The sequence below is a fragment of the Topomyia yanbarensis genome, chromosome 3 (genome assembly GCF_030247195.1).
Source record: "Topomyia yanbarensis strain Yona2022 chromosome 3, ASM3024719v1, whole genome shotgun sequence".
NCBI lineage: Eukaryota > Metazoa > Arthropoda > Insecta > Diptera > Culicidae > Topomyia > Topomyia yanbarensis.
The window spans coordinates 140180829-140194285 of record NC_080672.1 but is presented as its reverse complement, the minus strand read 5'-3'; the positions used below and the strand labels follow the sequence as shown (position 1 = coordinate 140194285).

General features: G+C 38.4%; 1 protein-coding gene across 6 annotated transcripts in view; it reads right to left on the bottom strand.

The window, feature by feature from the left end:
- LOC131693642 (casein kinase II subunit beta) overlaps positions 1–11850 on the bottom strand; it is a 38198-nt gene extending 26348 nt beyond the window's left edge. For 3 of the 6 annotated variants that reach the window (XM_058981636.1, XM_058981635.1, XM_058981631.1), the window contains exons 1-2: positions 11660–11848; positions 11227–11302 (exon numbers count right to left, since the gene is read on the bottom strand). In XM_058981636.1, coding sequence (XP_058837619.1) covers positions 11227–11298 — 72 coding nt within the window. In that variant the 5' untranslated portion in view covers positions 11299–11302; positions 11660–11848. Of the gene's footprint in view, positions 1–11226; positions 11303–11659 lie in introns of all 6 variants that reach the window. The other 3 variants (XM_058981633.1, XM_058981632.1, XM_058981634.1) reach the window with 2 other exon arrangements.
- Positions 11851–13457: the final 1607 nt, after the last annotated feature.

Sequence of the window (13457 nt, the reverse complement as noted above, 5' to 3'; positions counted from 1 at the left end):
CCTATTTCCCAAGGAGCGGTGGAAACCAATCATTGTTATGCGCGTTTCTGGGAGTGAGTAAAAAATGCAATCCATGTAGATTTTGACTCTTAGGTTTTCACTCTTAGTTTTGGCTCTTCCTGGTCACTCCGGTTTGTGATTCTTGTTCTGTCGCCGCTCGTAGATCGAATTTAATTTCAAACTTTGCTAACAGTTCTTCAAAATTTGTACGTTTAATTTCTCAATTATTCCAGCAGTACGCATATATTGAAGCAAGTCCTTTGCTTACAACTTAATTTTCTTTAACAAATATATTATTCTAGCAATATAGTCACGGGGAAACATGTCTCAAATCCGATGAAAATATCTTTCTGCTGGAGTGATGAAATCAAAAGCTCAAATGCATAGGGAAACGATGCAAAACAAGTGTACTATTTACTGTAATAGTTGTGCACGCTAATTATTGAATGCTATCCTGCGAGGTCTTTTGTACTTGATAAAATGAAAATTAAAAATCTAAATTGAGCTCAATTCGGGCTTTTAAACTGTATGCTGCTGTTATAATCTAGTAACGTGTTTTCACTCCTTGGCGGTTTTCACTCCCCAGGAGCCAAAAAAACCATGAGTGATGAATTCATGGATTTTAATGATTTGTCAAACTATAGTTTTTTCAACGCATGCTGATTGGAGTGATTTTTGAAACACTAGTTGAAGCTATTGAAAAGCCAACAAATGAATTTATTGGTAATTTTAAGCAACAATGTTGATTAAATCAAACCTGAATCTGGTTTGTCACTATATCAAACGGGAAAATTGTTATTTAAAACCAAAATTTGTTTATTCTTACTGATTTTTTTCTGCGTGTAGTGTTGTTAAATCGATTGCTTCTTACACAGTTCTTCTGAGTTCGATTTCCTTACCCCGCACATAGGGTTAGATATTTTTCTTATCCGAAAAAGAGGCGAATGACCCAAGCGTTTAATCATAGCAATCGAAACAAAAGAGGATCGCAGAAGCAATACACGTAAGTTTGATGATGAAAGTGAAAATAGAATTCAATTCATAAACTGGAAATTTTGATTCCGTGATCTTTCTAGTATGGGGAATTTATTATGTAGAAATTATTACAATGAAAAAATACACAAAACAAAAGATGTTATACCTATTATAGCGCGATCGATAAAACTGAGTAGGTTTTGCCACAGATAACAGACGTTTAGGCTAGAACAAAATTTCCTTGAAAACCTGTGTAAACTTTCAAATTGATAAACGTTGGAAATCCGTGTTTCACTATTGCCATCTGCGCAACTGTTTGCTACACGTGTTTGAGAGCTGCACTCTAACTACATTGTATCGATCACTGCGCCATCTACAAAGTTTACCAAACGTGTTTCAGACGTCTGATTTATTCGGAACTCCAGTAGCGGGTATTTACACACGATTCAAATCGAGCCTAAACGTCTGTTATCTGTGCTTTAACTTTATAACCACGAAGAGAAAAAAGTGGGGCAAGGTGGGCCTTTTGCAGACAAATGAAATGAGGAAAAAAATATAATTCAAGTTAAATTGTTCCTACTTCGCTAGAATTTTTGAGTAGACTAAAATATATGCAAATACTTTCTTGTTTTCGAATTCAAATATAATATTTCGAACTGAGAATAAATTTATCAAGTAATTTATAAAGTAATCTAATTTAAATCACTGCTGTGTCTAGTCCTTTCTGCAGTTTTCCGAATTGTAGTTCAGTCATAAGGCAGTGGTTATTCTTTGCAAGAAACGTTTATCAGTCAGTTGTCAAAATAATGCTCATTTTCATCCAAGATACTTTTCCGAAGACACAAATCCTTTAGGATACATACCCAGGGCGCTAGAGCATTTGAGCGTCGAAAGTAGCATTCTGCCCACTGTGCCGTCCTGTAAAATTCTCACAATCTTCGCGCACTTCTCGAGTGCAATTCCCCTCATTACGAATATGTAAAATAGCATTTAATTCGAATCGCTTTTCTTCGGCCCACTGAACGTCAAAACTTGAACAATTCACTGAATGGTAGTGTTGATTTCGCTCATGGGGCTGTTATGTCTTGTTTCTGAAAATTATCGAACAATTTTGTTTAAAAAACACAGCTCCTTTAAAAAATTAATAAATTTATTGCTTCTCCATAACTAACCCATCGTTGATCTTTCAAATGGAATTGATAGATTGAAAATCATGCTTGAAGATATTGATTCTGTCACGTTCGCCCGAAAGCCATTTACCCGAAGGACGTTTGCCCGAATGTCACATAAACCCGAATGTCATTCACCCGAATGCCACGAACACCCGAAAGACATTCGCCCGAATGCAACATAAACCCGAATGCCATTTGCCCGAATTCCATATACCCGAAAAACATCGAAATGTCAATCGAAAAAATTTAATTTATTAAGATGAAATACAAATTTTATTACATTTGCTGCTATGAAGAAATTAACACTAAAGCTATACCAGTCAAATAGTTAATCCAATCACCTGGTTTGTATGATTTAACTAGGGTTTCCAGTTTTAAGTCCTTTCGTGAGTTCTTTTTAGACTTTTTTGCTGTTGGCACCGCTTGTAGTGTACGTAAAACATACGTACTAGGGTTTTTCTCTTCAAGCTGCAACTGCTTCAACACACCATAGAATTTACACGGCTTAACAAACCGTTCCATTTATTGTGCTAGTCTTCCACATTATTGGTGGTTCTAGGAATCTTTGTCGATACATTTTCGAAAACTGACCACGAAGCGGGGGACAAAGAAGGGTTATCGAGAAACTTTTTGATTAGTTTCCTTCCTACCAAAAATACAATTTTTACTAATGTAATCCAAAAAATCGTCGAGAGCCTTTGGACAACTTTTCCTCAATTCTTCGAGTGCCATTGGAATACCTTGATGGGGCAAGAAATCCAAGGCAACAACTTTTTTTTTTATCCCTTTATGGGCAGCTAGGGCCGAGGGTGGTGGCTAGCGGGTTTCATACATCCTTGACCTGACGGACAAAGCTATGGTGCCTTGAACACAGGCAACGCAGATCCAAGGCCATCATTGAAATGATAAGTTCTGCGTTTGAGATGTACTTCCCCCGGTTGCCAGACGAATACCTGCAATTATTACTTGTTGCTTTGTGTGTATGAATCTAATGTTCAGTCCTGGGTGGTGTATGCGTGGAAGGTGTGGTTTTTAGCGTTCGAGTCCAGGAGTGCATATCTGTCTGGGTTAACGTGGGCGGTTACTAATTGTGTAATAGTGTGATCTCCAAAGGCTCGAGCATTTGAATGCTAGCGTGTCTCTAACTTTGCGTGCATAAATTCGATTTTAGATTCGTGTGGCCATTCGAATATTCACGTGTATTCTTGAACGATCGCGCGCGGACCGTGAATATGATAATTAATTTTTAGTGTATGGTAGAGGAACGTGTTGTTTGGTGAATATGCATCATTCATTGCATCATTCTTGATTGGTCCAACTGAAGGCATGAGTCGAGAGTAGAGAATTCCGAACGTAGCTGGGCTATGATCGCGCGAGTGGTGGGTTAATGCTTGAGACCGCGGTTGTGAATTTATAGGTGCTGAAAAGTTTACTTAAGTAAGGGGGTGTTTTAATGTTGGCGAAATTGCGAGCGTAGGTGTGTGTGGATGATTGAAATTGTAATGTAAATTCGCGTTTTTTTGTTATCGCGAAAGTTAGGGGCGTTTGTGCGCTTTGGATGTGAGTTTATATGGGAGAATATGCTATTGATTGTGTTAGTGAGTATGAGTATGAACCTAACTTAAGATATAGTAATAAAAGGAAAGATATCATGCCGAATGTTTCTTTTATTAGGTCACTAACCGTGCATTGCAGAATGCCCGCAAACTCTGAACTAGGCCTCGTCGAGTCCAGTCTGTCAGTCTCGTCGTGTCGTGTCTGGGGTTTCCAGGTTACATGCATTCACCAGATGAGACTAGCTTATGTCAGCTTACTTGTGCACTGGTTTCGTAGAATCGAGGCGATCATCGAAATGATAGATCCTACGAGTGAATGCATTTGGCCTAGTCACCTGTCAAGCATTTGTGTATTTGTGTATGTTGAGATATGTGTGGAGCCTGTAAATAATATTCTAATACGAATAATAATTTATACGTTAAAATAAGAAATTTGTTATATACTACTTGCAGTTTGTTGATCGTTCCTACTTATCTGGCGACGTCTGATGGCAGAGAAGAATCATTGTTGGCAGCAATGTTGCTCTTCTTGGATGTATGAGCTCGAGAAGGTCATCACAAGAATAAAACGCATGAGACCGAAAATAAAAAAAAATAAAATAAAGAGAAGAGTTAGTATTGTTATTGAGTATTAATAATATTACGATTTTTTTCGAGAGTTGTCCTACTGGAGCTGTGGAGTTATTTGATTCAATTAAGGCGTGGACCTAGACTTCTGGGATGGAGGATAGAGACTTCCGGACGTGAACGATTCATGAATGCGCGAGTGCGGGGGACTGTAGGTTCACGCTTGAGACTGCGTTTGAGTGATTACAAGTGCTGAGACGTTCATATTATCACCGAAATGTTATAATGTCTGGAAGAGTGCGAGTATAGGTTGCGTGGATGGTCGCGAAGGGCTCAAGCATTTTTATATTTGTTTGTCGCGTGTATGTGACTTTGTGTGTATACATTCGATTTTATGTAGTTTAGTGGATATGAGCATTATATTTTTGATTGGTCCACCTGAAAGCATTGGACTTATGCTACTAGGGCCGAGAATAGGGGATTCCGGACGAAACCGATTCATGATCGCGTGAACACAGGCATTTGGGGGTTCACTCTCGAGACCGGGATTGTAAATTTATAAGTGCTAAACCATTCACTTAATCACCGGGGTGTTATACTTTTTATGAGATCGTGGGTGTGTTCGTGCGTGGATGATCGCGATGGACTCGAGCGTTTGTATGTGGACATTTTTGTCGCGTGTGCTAGTATGTATGTAACTTCTCGTGGACACATTATTTTTATAATCGTGTGGCCATTCGCATGTTCGCGTATTCTTCAATGATCGCGCGTGGACGTCTTGTCTAGTTTTATTTCTATTGGTCCAACTAAAGGCATGAATTTGGGCTGCTAGGATTAAGGGCGGAGACTTCCGGAGGTGACCGATTCATGATTGCGTGAGCTTAGGTTCTTAGATTCAAACGTTCACCTAATCAATCGGGGTATTTGAATATTGGCGAGATCGCGGGCGTTCGTATTTGTGACCAGGTTTGTGTTATCGCTTAGGCCACGTTTGTACGTTTGGAATGAGAGATTATTAGTGTATATGAGAGAATAAGCAATTTGTGTTAGTGAGTGTTAGCATGGATCTAATTGAAAATATAGCAAGAAATGAAGGGTGCCTGCAGAGAGAATTGGGCCCTAAACCCACATTGTATATTATTTGACCATGGCAGTGGATAATAAAGGTCGCCAAGTTAAGTACTAAAATTGATCACAATGTAGCTTAACTAAAAAGAAATTAATCGTATCCCAAGTTTCTGTGATATAATCACTGTAATACTGCTTTGGTGGAAAAGCCCCCGGACCACATCAAGGTACAGTATCATGCCGAGGGCAAGAAAGCCAAGGCAACAACTTGTTTGTAAATTAGTTGTATTCTGTGATCTTCCGAATATTTTGTCTGACGACCAAGTTGTTTTATTTTTCAAAAAAAAAACTTTGGTTTAGATGGAAGAATCATCCTGTCTCGAAATCCAATATTACGTAGAGAGCTATTTGGTATATAGATTCAAGAAATTGCTCTTGTTTTGAAAGAAGGTATCAACCCTTATGTTTGAGTATACCGGGCAGACGAGTGGATCAACAGTTTCTTTGCAAACTTATTTGGCATGCAGATCCAAGGATTTGTCATATTTGAAAGAAGCAATCAACCCCTAATTGTGGGAAAAGAGCTGCTCATGTTTAAAAGAAGGAATCAATCCCTAAGTGTGAGTAAACCAGGCAAACGAGTGGATCACCGGTTTGATTGCGAGGGCTATCTGGTATACAAACTCAAAGTACTGCTGATATTTAAAGAAGGAATCAACCCCTATATTTCAGTAAACCAAGCATACCAATGGATCACAGGTTTGCCGCAGGGACCTCCGCTTCGGTTCCTCGACCTCGGTAATTGTGGCAAAGCCGCATCACACTAGCTTCGCCACATAACATTTATGAGCTACTATTTACTAACGGTGTTGTGCCAAATGGACTTCCACCATGCAAGATATAGTTACTAATTTAATTGATTCAATTCGCTAACGGAACATCTTAATATATATTTACCTCGATCGATGGTGTTTCCGAAAGATTTCTTATTATTTTGACCGGTTTATCACAAGATTTTACCGCTCGAGCTGACAACTGCGTCCTATATGCATCAGTTTGCACCTGAAGAGCATTTGTGGCGTTGGCAACAGAACCTCAGTGACGTCGGATAGTACACCTAAAAGCGATGTCGCATAGCCACAGTGGTCAGTGTACGGTTGACTAATGTGGCTACGCCACATCGCTTTCTGGTGCTCTGTCCGACTTCGCTGCCGCTCAGTCGGCTTTAAATTAGCTATAGCCCCTATGTTTGAGTAAACCGGGCAAACAAGAGGATCACAGGTTTGCTTATAACTCCGGCGACGGGTGGATCAACGCCTCGTCCAACGGAACCTCAGCGGCTTTGCGCCGCTTCAGATCCTTGGCCTCGGATATGCGGCCAAGCCGCATCACACTAGCTCCGCTGTATAAGCTCACTTGTTATTGTTTAGTTTATCAAACTTTAGTTAAAGATTTCACATTTCCCGCTCGGATTTGGTTTATTTAGGTTAAAATACATCCTTTTGGCAAAAAACCGCATTAAAGTCGGACTTCTATCACTGAAGTCACTAAACTAGAGCTTGAGTGAATGTGGTATTCGGGTTAATGACATTCGGGCGAGTGGTCCATTCGGGCTGATGGCATTCGGGTAAATGATCCATTCGGGTTAATGACATTCGGGTAAATGGTCCATTCTGGTAAATGGTTTTCGGGCGAACGTCATTCGGGTAAATGACTTTCGGGCGAATGTTATTCGGGCGAATGTGATAGAACCAAGATATTTAGGTTTGAAGAAAACCATTTTTGTTGTAAAAATCACTTGTCCATATTATAGGGGAAAGTCGTCGGTTGCCGGCACTGGTCGGTTGTCGGCACCCCTATGTAGCTTTTGACAGAAACCAGATATGGACATTCTGATAAATATTATTTGTGTTATATATTAGCGCGATCTTTTTGTGTCGATTGCTGAAGCAGACTCGAATGTTCTGTTCTACAACCAATATATTTTTTGAACAAGTGAAACTCTACTCAAAAGTTTTTTTTTGATGATTTGCTTAGTGTTACAGAAAGAAGTCAATCGATCGAAAAAGTATGCGCATTGAATATTTACGATGTGAATTTATTTTATTTTGTGATTCAACGTTGAATGGCGCCGAAATGTTCGCCACAAGTTTTCTTTTGATCAGTTTTCAAAAAGATTACTAAAATCGGTTGTCGGCACCCAAACATGGTCGGTTGTCGGCACCCAATTTTTTGTGGCAAATGCTCTCAATAACCTAATCAATATGGGTATTTTGGAACGGGCTTTACGAATAGATACCAGAGATCGATCTTTGCCACCATTCTGAAAACCAGGAAGGCGACTTCCTGTTTAGCGTTTTACATTTACATGAAGAAAGCCCACCAGGTCGTATTTTCACCGCTAGGTAGCACCGTATATACCAGATTGTCACGACCAGATAATTTGGTGGGGGGCTCGGGTTATCCTGTAGTCCCCTTCCCGTTTTGATTGACTTCTATCTGATCTGTCTGAAGCTTTGGTAAAAAACTGGAGTGCCTGAAACTAACTCAATGGCAATAAATGCGATCCGTCAGTGCATTTGCAGTGCGTAATATTCGCACTAGTTTTTCACATACACATATTGTGGTTCTGATGAAGAATGATGTTCATAATGCCTTTGATGGGTATTGAACTGAATAAATATCCTTTTCCCTTTGAATCGTGATGATCATCATTAATATTTTTCCATTTTTAGTAAATTTTTTTAGGGTGCCGACAACCGACCACATTTTTCAAAATGGTAAACAGTTATCATTTTACTAAATTGTTAATAACTTTTTTTAAGTTGACAAATGAAATTAAATTCTTCGATAAGTTATTAGCTAAGGCCTCTAGCTTTCTATTGGTATGCTTATTCCTATATATTGTTTAATTGGAGTAATGTTGTGAGCCAAAAACAAAAGTGTTCCGACAACCGAACACATTCCCCTACATAAATAATGCATCTCTACACTTATTGTAATGATTAAATAAAACACGTATAGTGTAAAATATAGCTAACCCTTAAATACATAACACTGTTTTAAAACAACATTGCGAAAAACATCTCAAAATTATCACAGTAATGTATTGAAGCTATGAGACAATTTTTACAATATTAAAAAAAAAATGATTTGCGACTTTGAGGGTTAATATGACTCCCATGTTTGGAAATGAAGTCAAATGTGATATAAATTGATACAAAAAATATCTTTTGCACATTTCTAAAAGACTTGTTATGACCAACAAAAATGTTGCCAAAAACGGAACCCATTTGTTGCCAAAATCGGAGTGTGCCAAAAACGGAATCTTACTGTGTTATTAAAATAAACAATATTCAAAAAAAAATTTCGAGGAATATTCAGAATAATGTTCTTTAAATTCTTTTGCATTTAAAATGATTAAAATTTATATAAATTTACATGTTCAATAGAAAGTGCAAAGCCAAAAAACGCAATTGACTGCAAAGCAGGTGCTCTAGAACAAGTTCAGTGAGTAATGAAGTTTTATTGTATTTCGGGCAATTTGTATACAGTCGTGATTCGGTGGTTGTGCACACCCTCTGTCCAACAAATGAATTTCATTCGCTAGTTGGACCGTAAATGCATCTGCTCACATCCATAGTTATTATCAGTTTGATTGTCAAAGTGAATTTGACACGAGATTTTGACATTCAGATCCTTTTTAGTTGGACAATGCTCCAACTAGCGGAGGTCCAGCTAAAAAGCGGTCCCGTTAAAAAGTTACCAACCAGTGAATACCGACGTAGCTCATATCGTGCAATGATAATTCACGGGAAACTGCGTCCCAGGAAAATACCGATTTGGTATCCTATTATTTCGGTTACATGTTAATCAAATAGACCGAAGGAATTAGGTTTATTGGCCAAATGTCCAATTTCTATGCCAAATGGCAATCTATCTTCAATTTTGCTTTAATCGATTATGCTAAATGACCTTTATGCCAAATGTTTTTATGCCAAATAACCACTTGAATCTCGCTATGGTTACGCTTTATGCCGAATGCCTTTATGCAACAAATTCCCGAAAGGGAAAATTGGACTTAACCGTTTTGCGCGTTAAGGGCACAAGACCTAACTTAAATTAAGTTTTGCTTTTTTGTGTTTCGAATTCATCTCGTCAGTAACTAGCACCATCTGGGTGTCTAATTAGACGATGTATCTAAACTAGTACCCAAATTATCACTAGTTACACAAAAAATTCTAAACAGTTCACACGACATATGTGAACGCCCAAAGCCACATGTCCCGAGTGATGTCCCGGGAAGCAAAAAGCAAAACTTAATTTAAGTTAGGTCTTGTGCCCTTAACACGCAATACGGTTTAGTTCAATTTTCCTTTTCGGGAATTTGTTGCATAATACCAGGCGTTTGGTTCTTCAACCAAAAGACAACAGTTCGTCTTCGCTTTCTCGTCAGCAAACCAGAGCTATATTTGCTGCCCGGGACATCACTCGGGACATGTGGCTTTGGGCGTTCACATATGTCGTGTGAACTGTTTGGAATTTTTTTGTGTTTAACTAGTGCTAATTTAGGTACTAGTTTAGATACATCGTCTAACTAGACACCCAGATGGTGCTAGGAGATGAATTCGAAACACAAAAAAGCAAAACCTAATTTATATGTCTTTATGCCAAATGGGCTCGGCCATTAACTAGAAGGTATTATAGTATGTGATTGAGATATATACTGCCCATAATCACAAGTCAGCCCCATATTCCATGGGATTCCCTATCTGCATGGGACTGACTTACGCTCATACGTAGTGTATGTGTTACGCTACAGCTCTACGCATAACTGCCCCATGTGTATAGGGAATCCGATAGAATATGGGACAGTTATGCGTATAGCGGCAATACAGACTCAAAATAAAATCGGAAAGTAGGCTACTACGTAGAATAGGTATATCCAACTATTGAGAACATTGCCTCTTTTGGAAATTGTTCTGCAAAGAAAAGTTCATCGAACAGTGATCGCTACGAAATATCGCTCCGGAATAACTATTCCAAAATACACCATAAACAACTGACTTTGCATTTTATTTTCTTCCTCAATTGACTTAATGTAGCCGGAATAAGATAACACACGAGATGTGCGATTGCCTAATGACAGAATTAGGTAAATGATTGATTTGACTTGTAGCAAGACGTGAGTCATTAGGAACAAAATGGCTACAAGGAGCGGAACTAGGTGCTGGAATAGATACTAATGTAAATAAACGCATATAAGCGTAAATTACAAAAACACACTTCAATACACTCAGGTTTTTCTACGCGGATTTTGAAATTTACGCGGTTTTCATTTACGCAGTTTTTGAAATTTAGGTTTTCCTTTACGCGGATTTTTTAATTTACGCGGTATCCATTAACGAGGTTCCCATTAACGCGGATTCTTAAATTTACACGGTCTTGATTTACGCGGATTTTGAAATTTACGTGGTTTTCATTTACGCGGCCTGTATCCCCCGCGTAAAAAAACCTGAGTGTACTACATTAGTGTAAAATGTTAAGAAGCACTACTACAGCATTTGAGCGTACTTTTCGATCATTCATCATTAGGCAATAAATAGCTTGAAAAGTAATTTCATTTTATGTTAGAAACAGTCCAAATCATTTTACTAGCTAAAACCAAAATGTTTTCAATTCATACGTTGACTAATATCGCACGCAAATAAAAAATGCATTAACAGTATGTACCCATAATCCAACATTCCACTATTTTTTTCAACTCGTTGAGCAAATTGAATTAATCCCGTGGTTTGCGGTACATTAATTACAAAAAATACAATTTGCATCATGTTTTCACTAAACTATCAACACTAAGTACCGAACGAACGCATGATAGTACTTACCTCACAGAAGAATTCATTGCCACGAAGTCCGCAGAACCAGGAAATCCAAGAAACCTCCTCGGAGCTACTCATTTTCCTGCAAGTGTAATAAAAAAGTAAACAGAACCATTAGTAATCCCGTCAGTCATCGGTTTCCCGTTCGTTTTCGGTCCAATCCAACTAATTAGTGTCCAGAAACGGGACGGGAAACGGAAAATTTTTGTAGCAGGTCGATTTTAGCTTTTTTTGACAGCCAGCGGCAGCCACAGCGAAAATGGTTGATGAAATTCACGAGTGATTTCGTATCGCTCAGTCGATTTTTCCCGAGGGCTTTTTCACGGATTGGACACCGCCCGGAACGCCGATAACTGCCTTAAAATGACCACTGACACATTCGTTACCAGCTCGTGCACACTTTTCAAGGCGAAAAACGCCGTTTCCAGTAGAAAATTACCTTTTTATTCCCTGGCTAGCCACGCTTATGATTAAATCTTGAAGAAATAAAAAATACGAAAAAAATCAATCGAAACTCGAACCGTGGTTCACACTGTACAACTGTGCGCCCGGGAATGCCCGAATTTTGATGGAATGAAGGAACGAGTGAACGCAACGTCGTACGAGAGACGACGAGACAGAGACTGGGAAAAAGCGAACATGGCGAACACGCACGATATGTGACGTTTGGGCGGTGCCAAAATTGACAGCTGCCGAAGAAAATGCGCAGGATATCAATCAAATTACATTGTATTTGAACAGAGACGTGTCTACCATCCTGTGAAAAGTGGGGGCTTCACAGTTGATTTCTCAGTTTATAAGGTGGTGTGCACGCACTCTTTCAGAGGCCTTAAGCGGACCCTACACGAACCAAGAATATTGTCAATAAAAATATTGACAAGACTACTTCAATACGTCAATCCCATTTGAATTCTACAGCATCAATATTTCCAAAATGTCCTTACACGATCAATATATTGATCAATAATTGATTTATTGTCAATATTTCCGCTAGTGTAGGGTCCGCTTTACACGGAGAACTTTTATAAATTTTAGGGTATCATCCAAACAAAATGTGGAATCGTTGCACTAGCGTACACTCAAAAAAAAAGTAAACGTTATGCCTATTGATTTTACACATAGATTTTTGCAATTAACGGAGGCATATAGACACTATTTGCTGGTACATAAACCCAATGTGTGTATTTATAAGAAATATTAATCTTACATTCACATTTCATAACTATTAGGCACATAAAACCCCATTCTATAACAATATACACATATAACTTATGTGTGCGCATACATAGTTTATACAGTTGACATATAGAAGGTATGTGTGCGCGTGATAATATTAGCTTTTCTTCTTCATATGAATTTTAAGCGGTTTGAAGCAAATAGAATTAACGCTTGGAATTTTTTCAGTGTAACCAATCTAATTTGGACCCCTACATATTTTGGACCCTGTTAATGTATTTGCCTTCTACACTGCCAAGTTTCTCTGAATTTGTTTGGTTTGATGCAGTAATTACATTCCTTGGGTTGTTATTTAGTTTCAATATCATTAGTTCATCTATAATTGTCTAAAATTAAACAGAATCCACAGTTTTCAACAATATCACCGAAAACGTTTCATGTTTCAACCAAATACAAATTATAAATATCACAGATCACTATAAGAATGTATAACAAATTTGCATCAAATTGAAAAAAATGCATTTAATTTCCATTTTTGCATCAGCTCTGCACTGCCTCGCAGAAAATTTTGTTTAACAAACGTCCTACGCTGATCCACTTTGTTCGATGTTTTGTTAAATGTACCGCTAGTTTTTCTGTTGGGTTTTGACGTCTTACACGCAACGCAAACAACATTGCACGCAACGCAAAATACATTATGAATTTCTATTTTGATGGAAATAAATGCATTTAATTTCGCTGATTTTTATAAATGCATCACAAGTGATCTGCCCCTAGGTTTAAACCCATTGAGACGTCCAAAAAATTGTTTCAAAATCGTTCAACACGGGTCCAACGATGGACGTTTGTTGAACGGTTATTTGGACATTGTCCAAATTGGTCCAACGAACGGCCTTCATTGGACTATTTTGAAACCAACCGTTTTTAGAGGGAAGTGCTTGACGTTTGATAATCGAAAGAGAAAGTAAACAAAGACCCGGTCATCGCGGCAAGCAGAAAGTTAGTAAAAGTTGAGCAAAGCGAAATTGATGCTGGCAGTTTCTGCGAGCATTTTGCGCGAT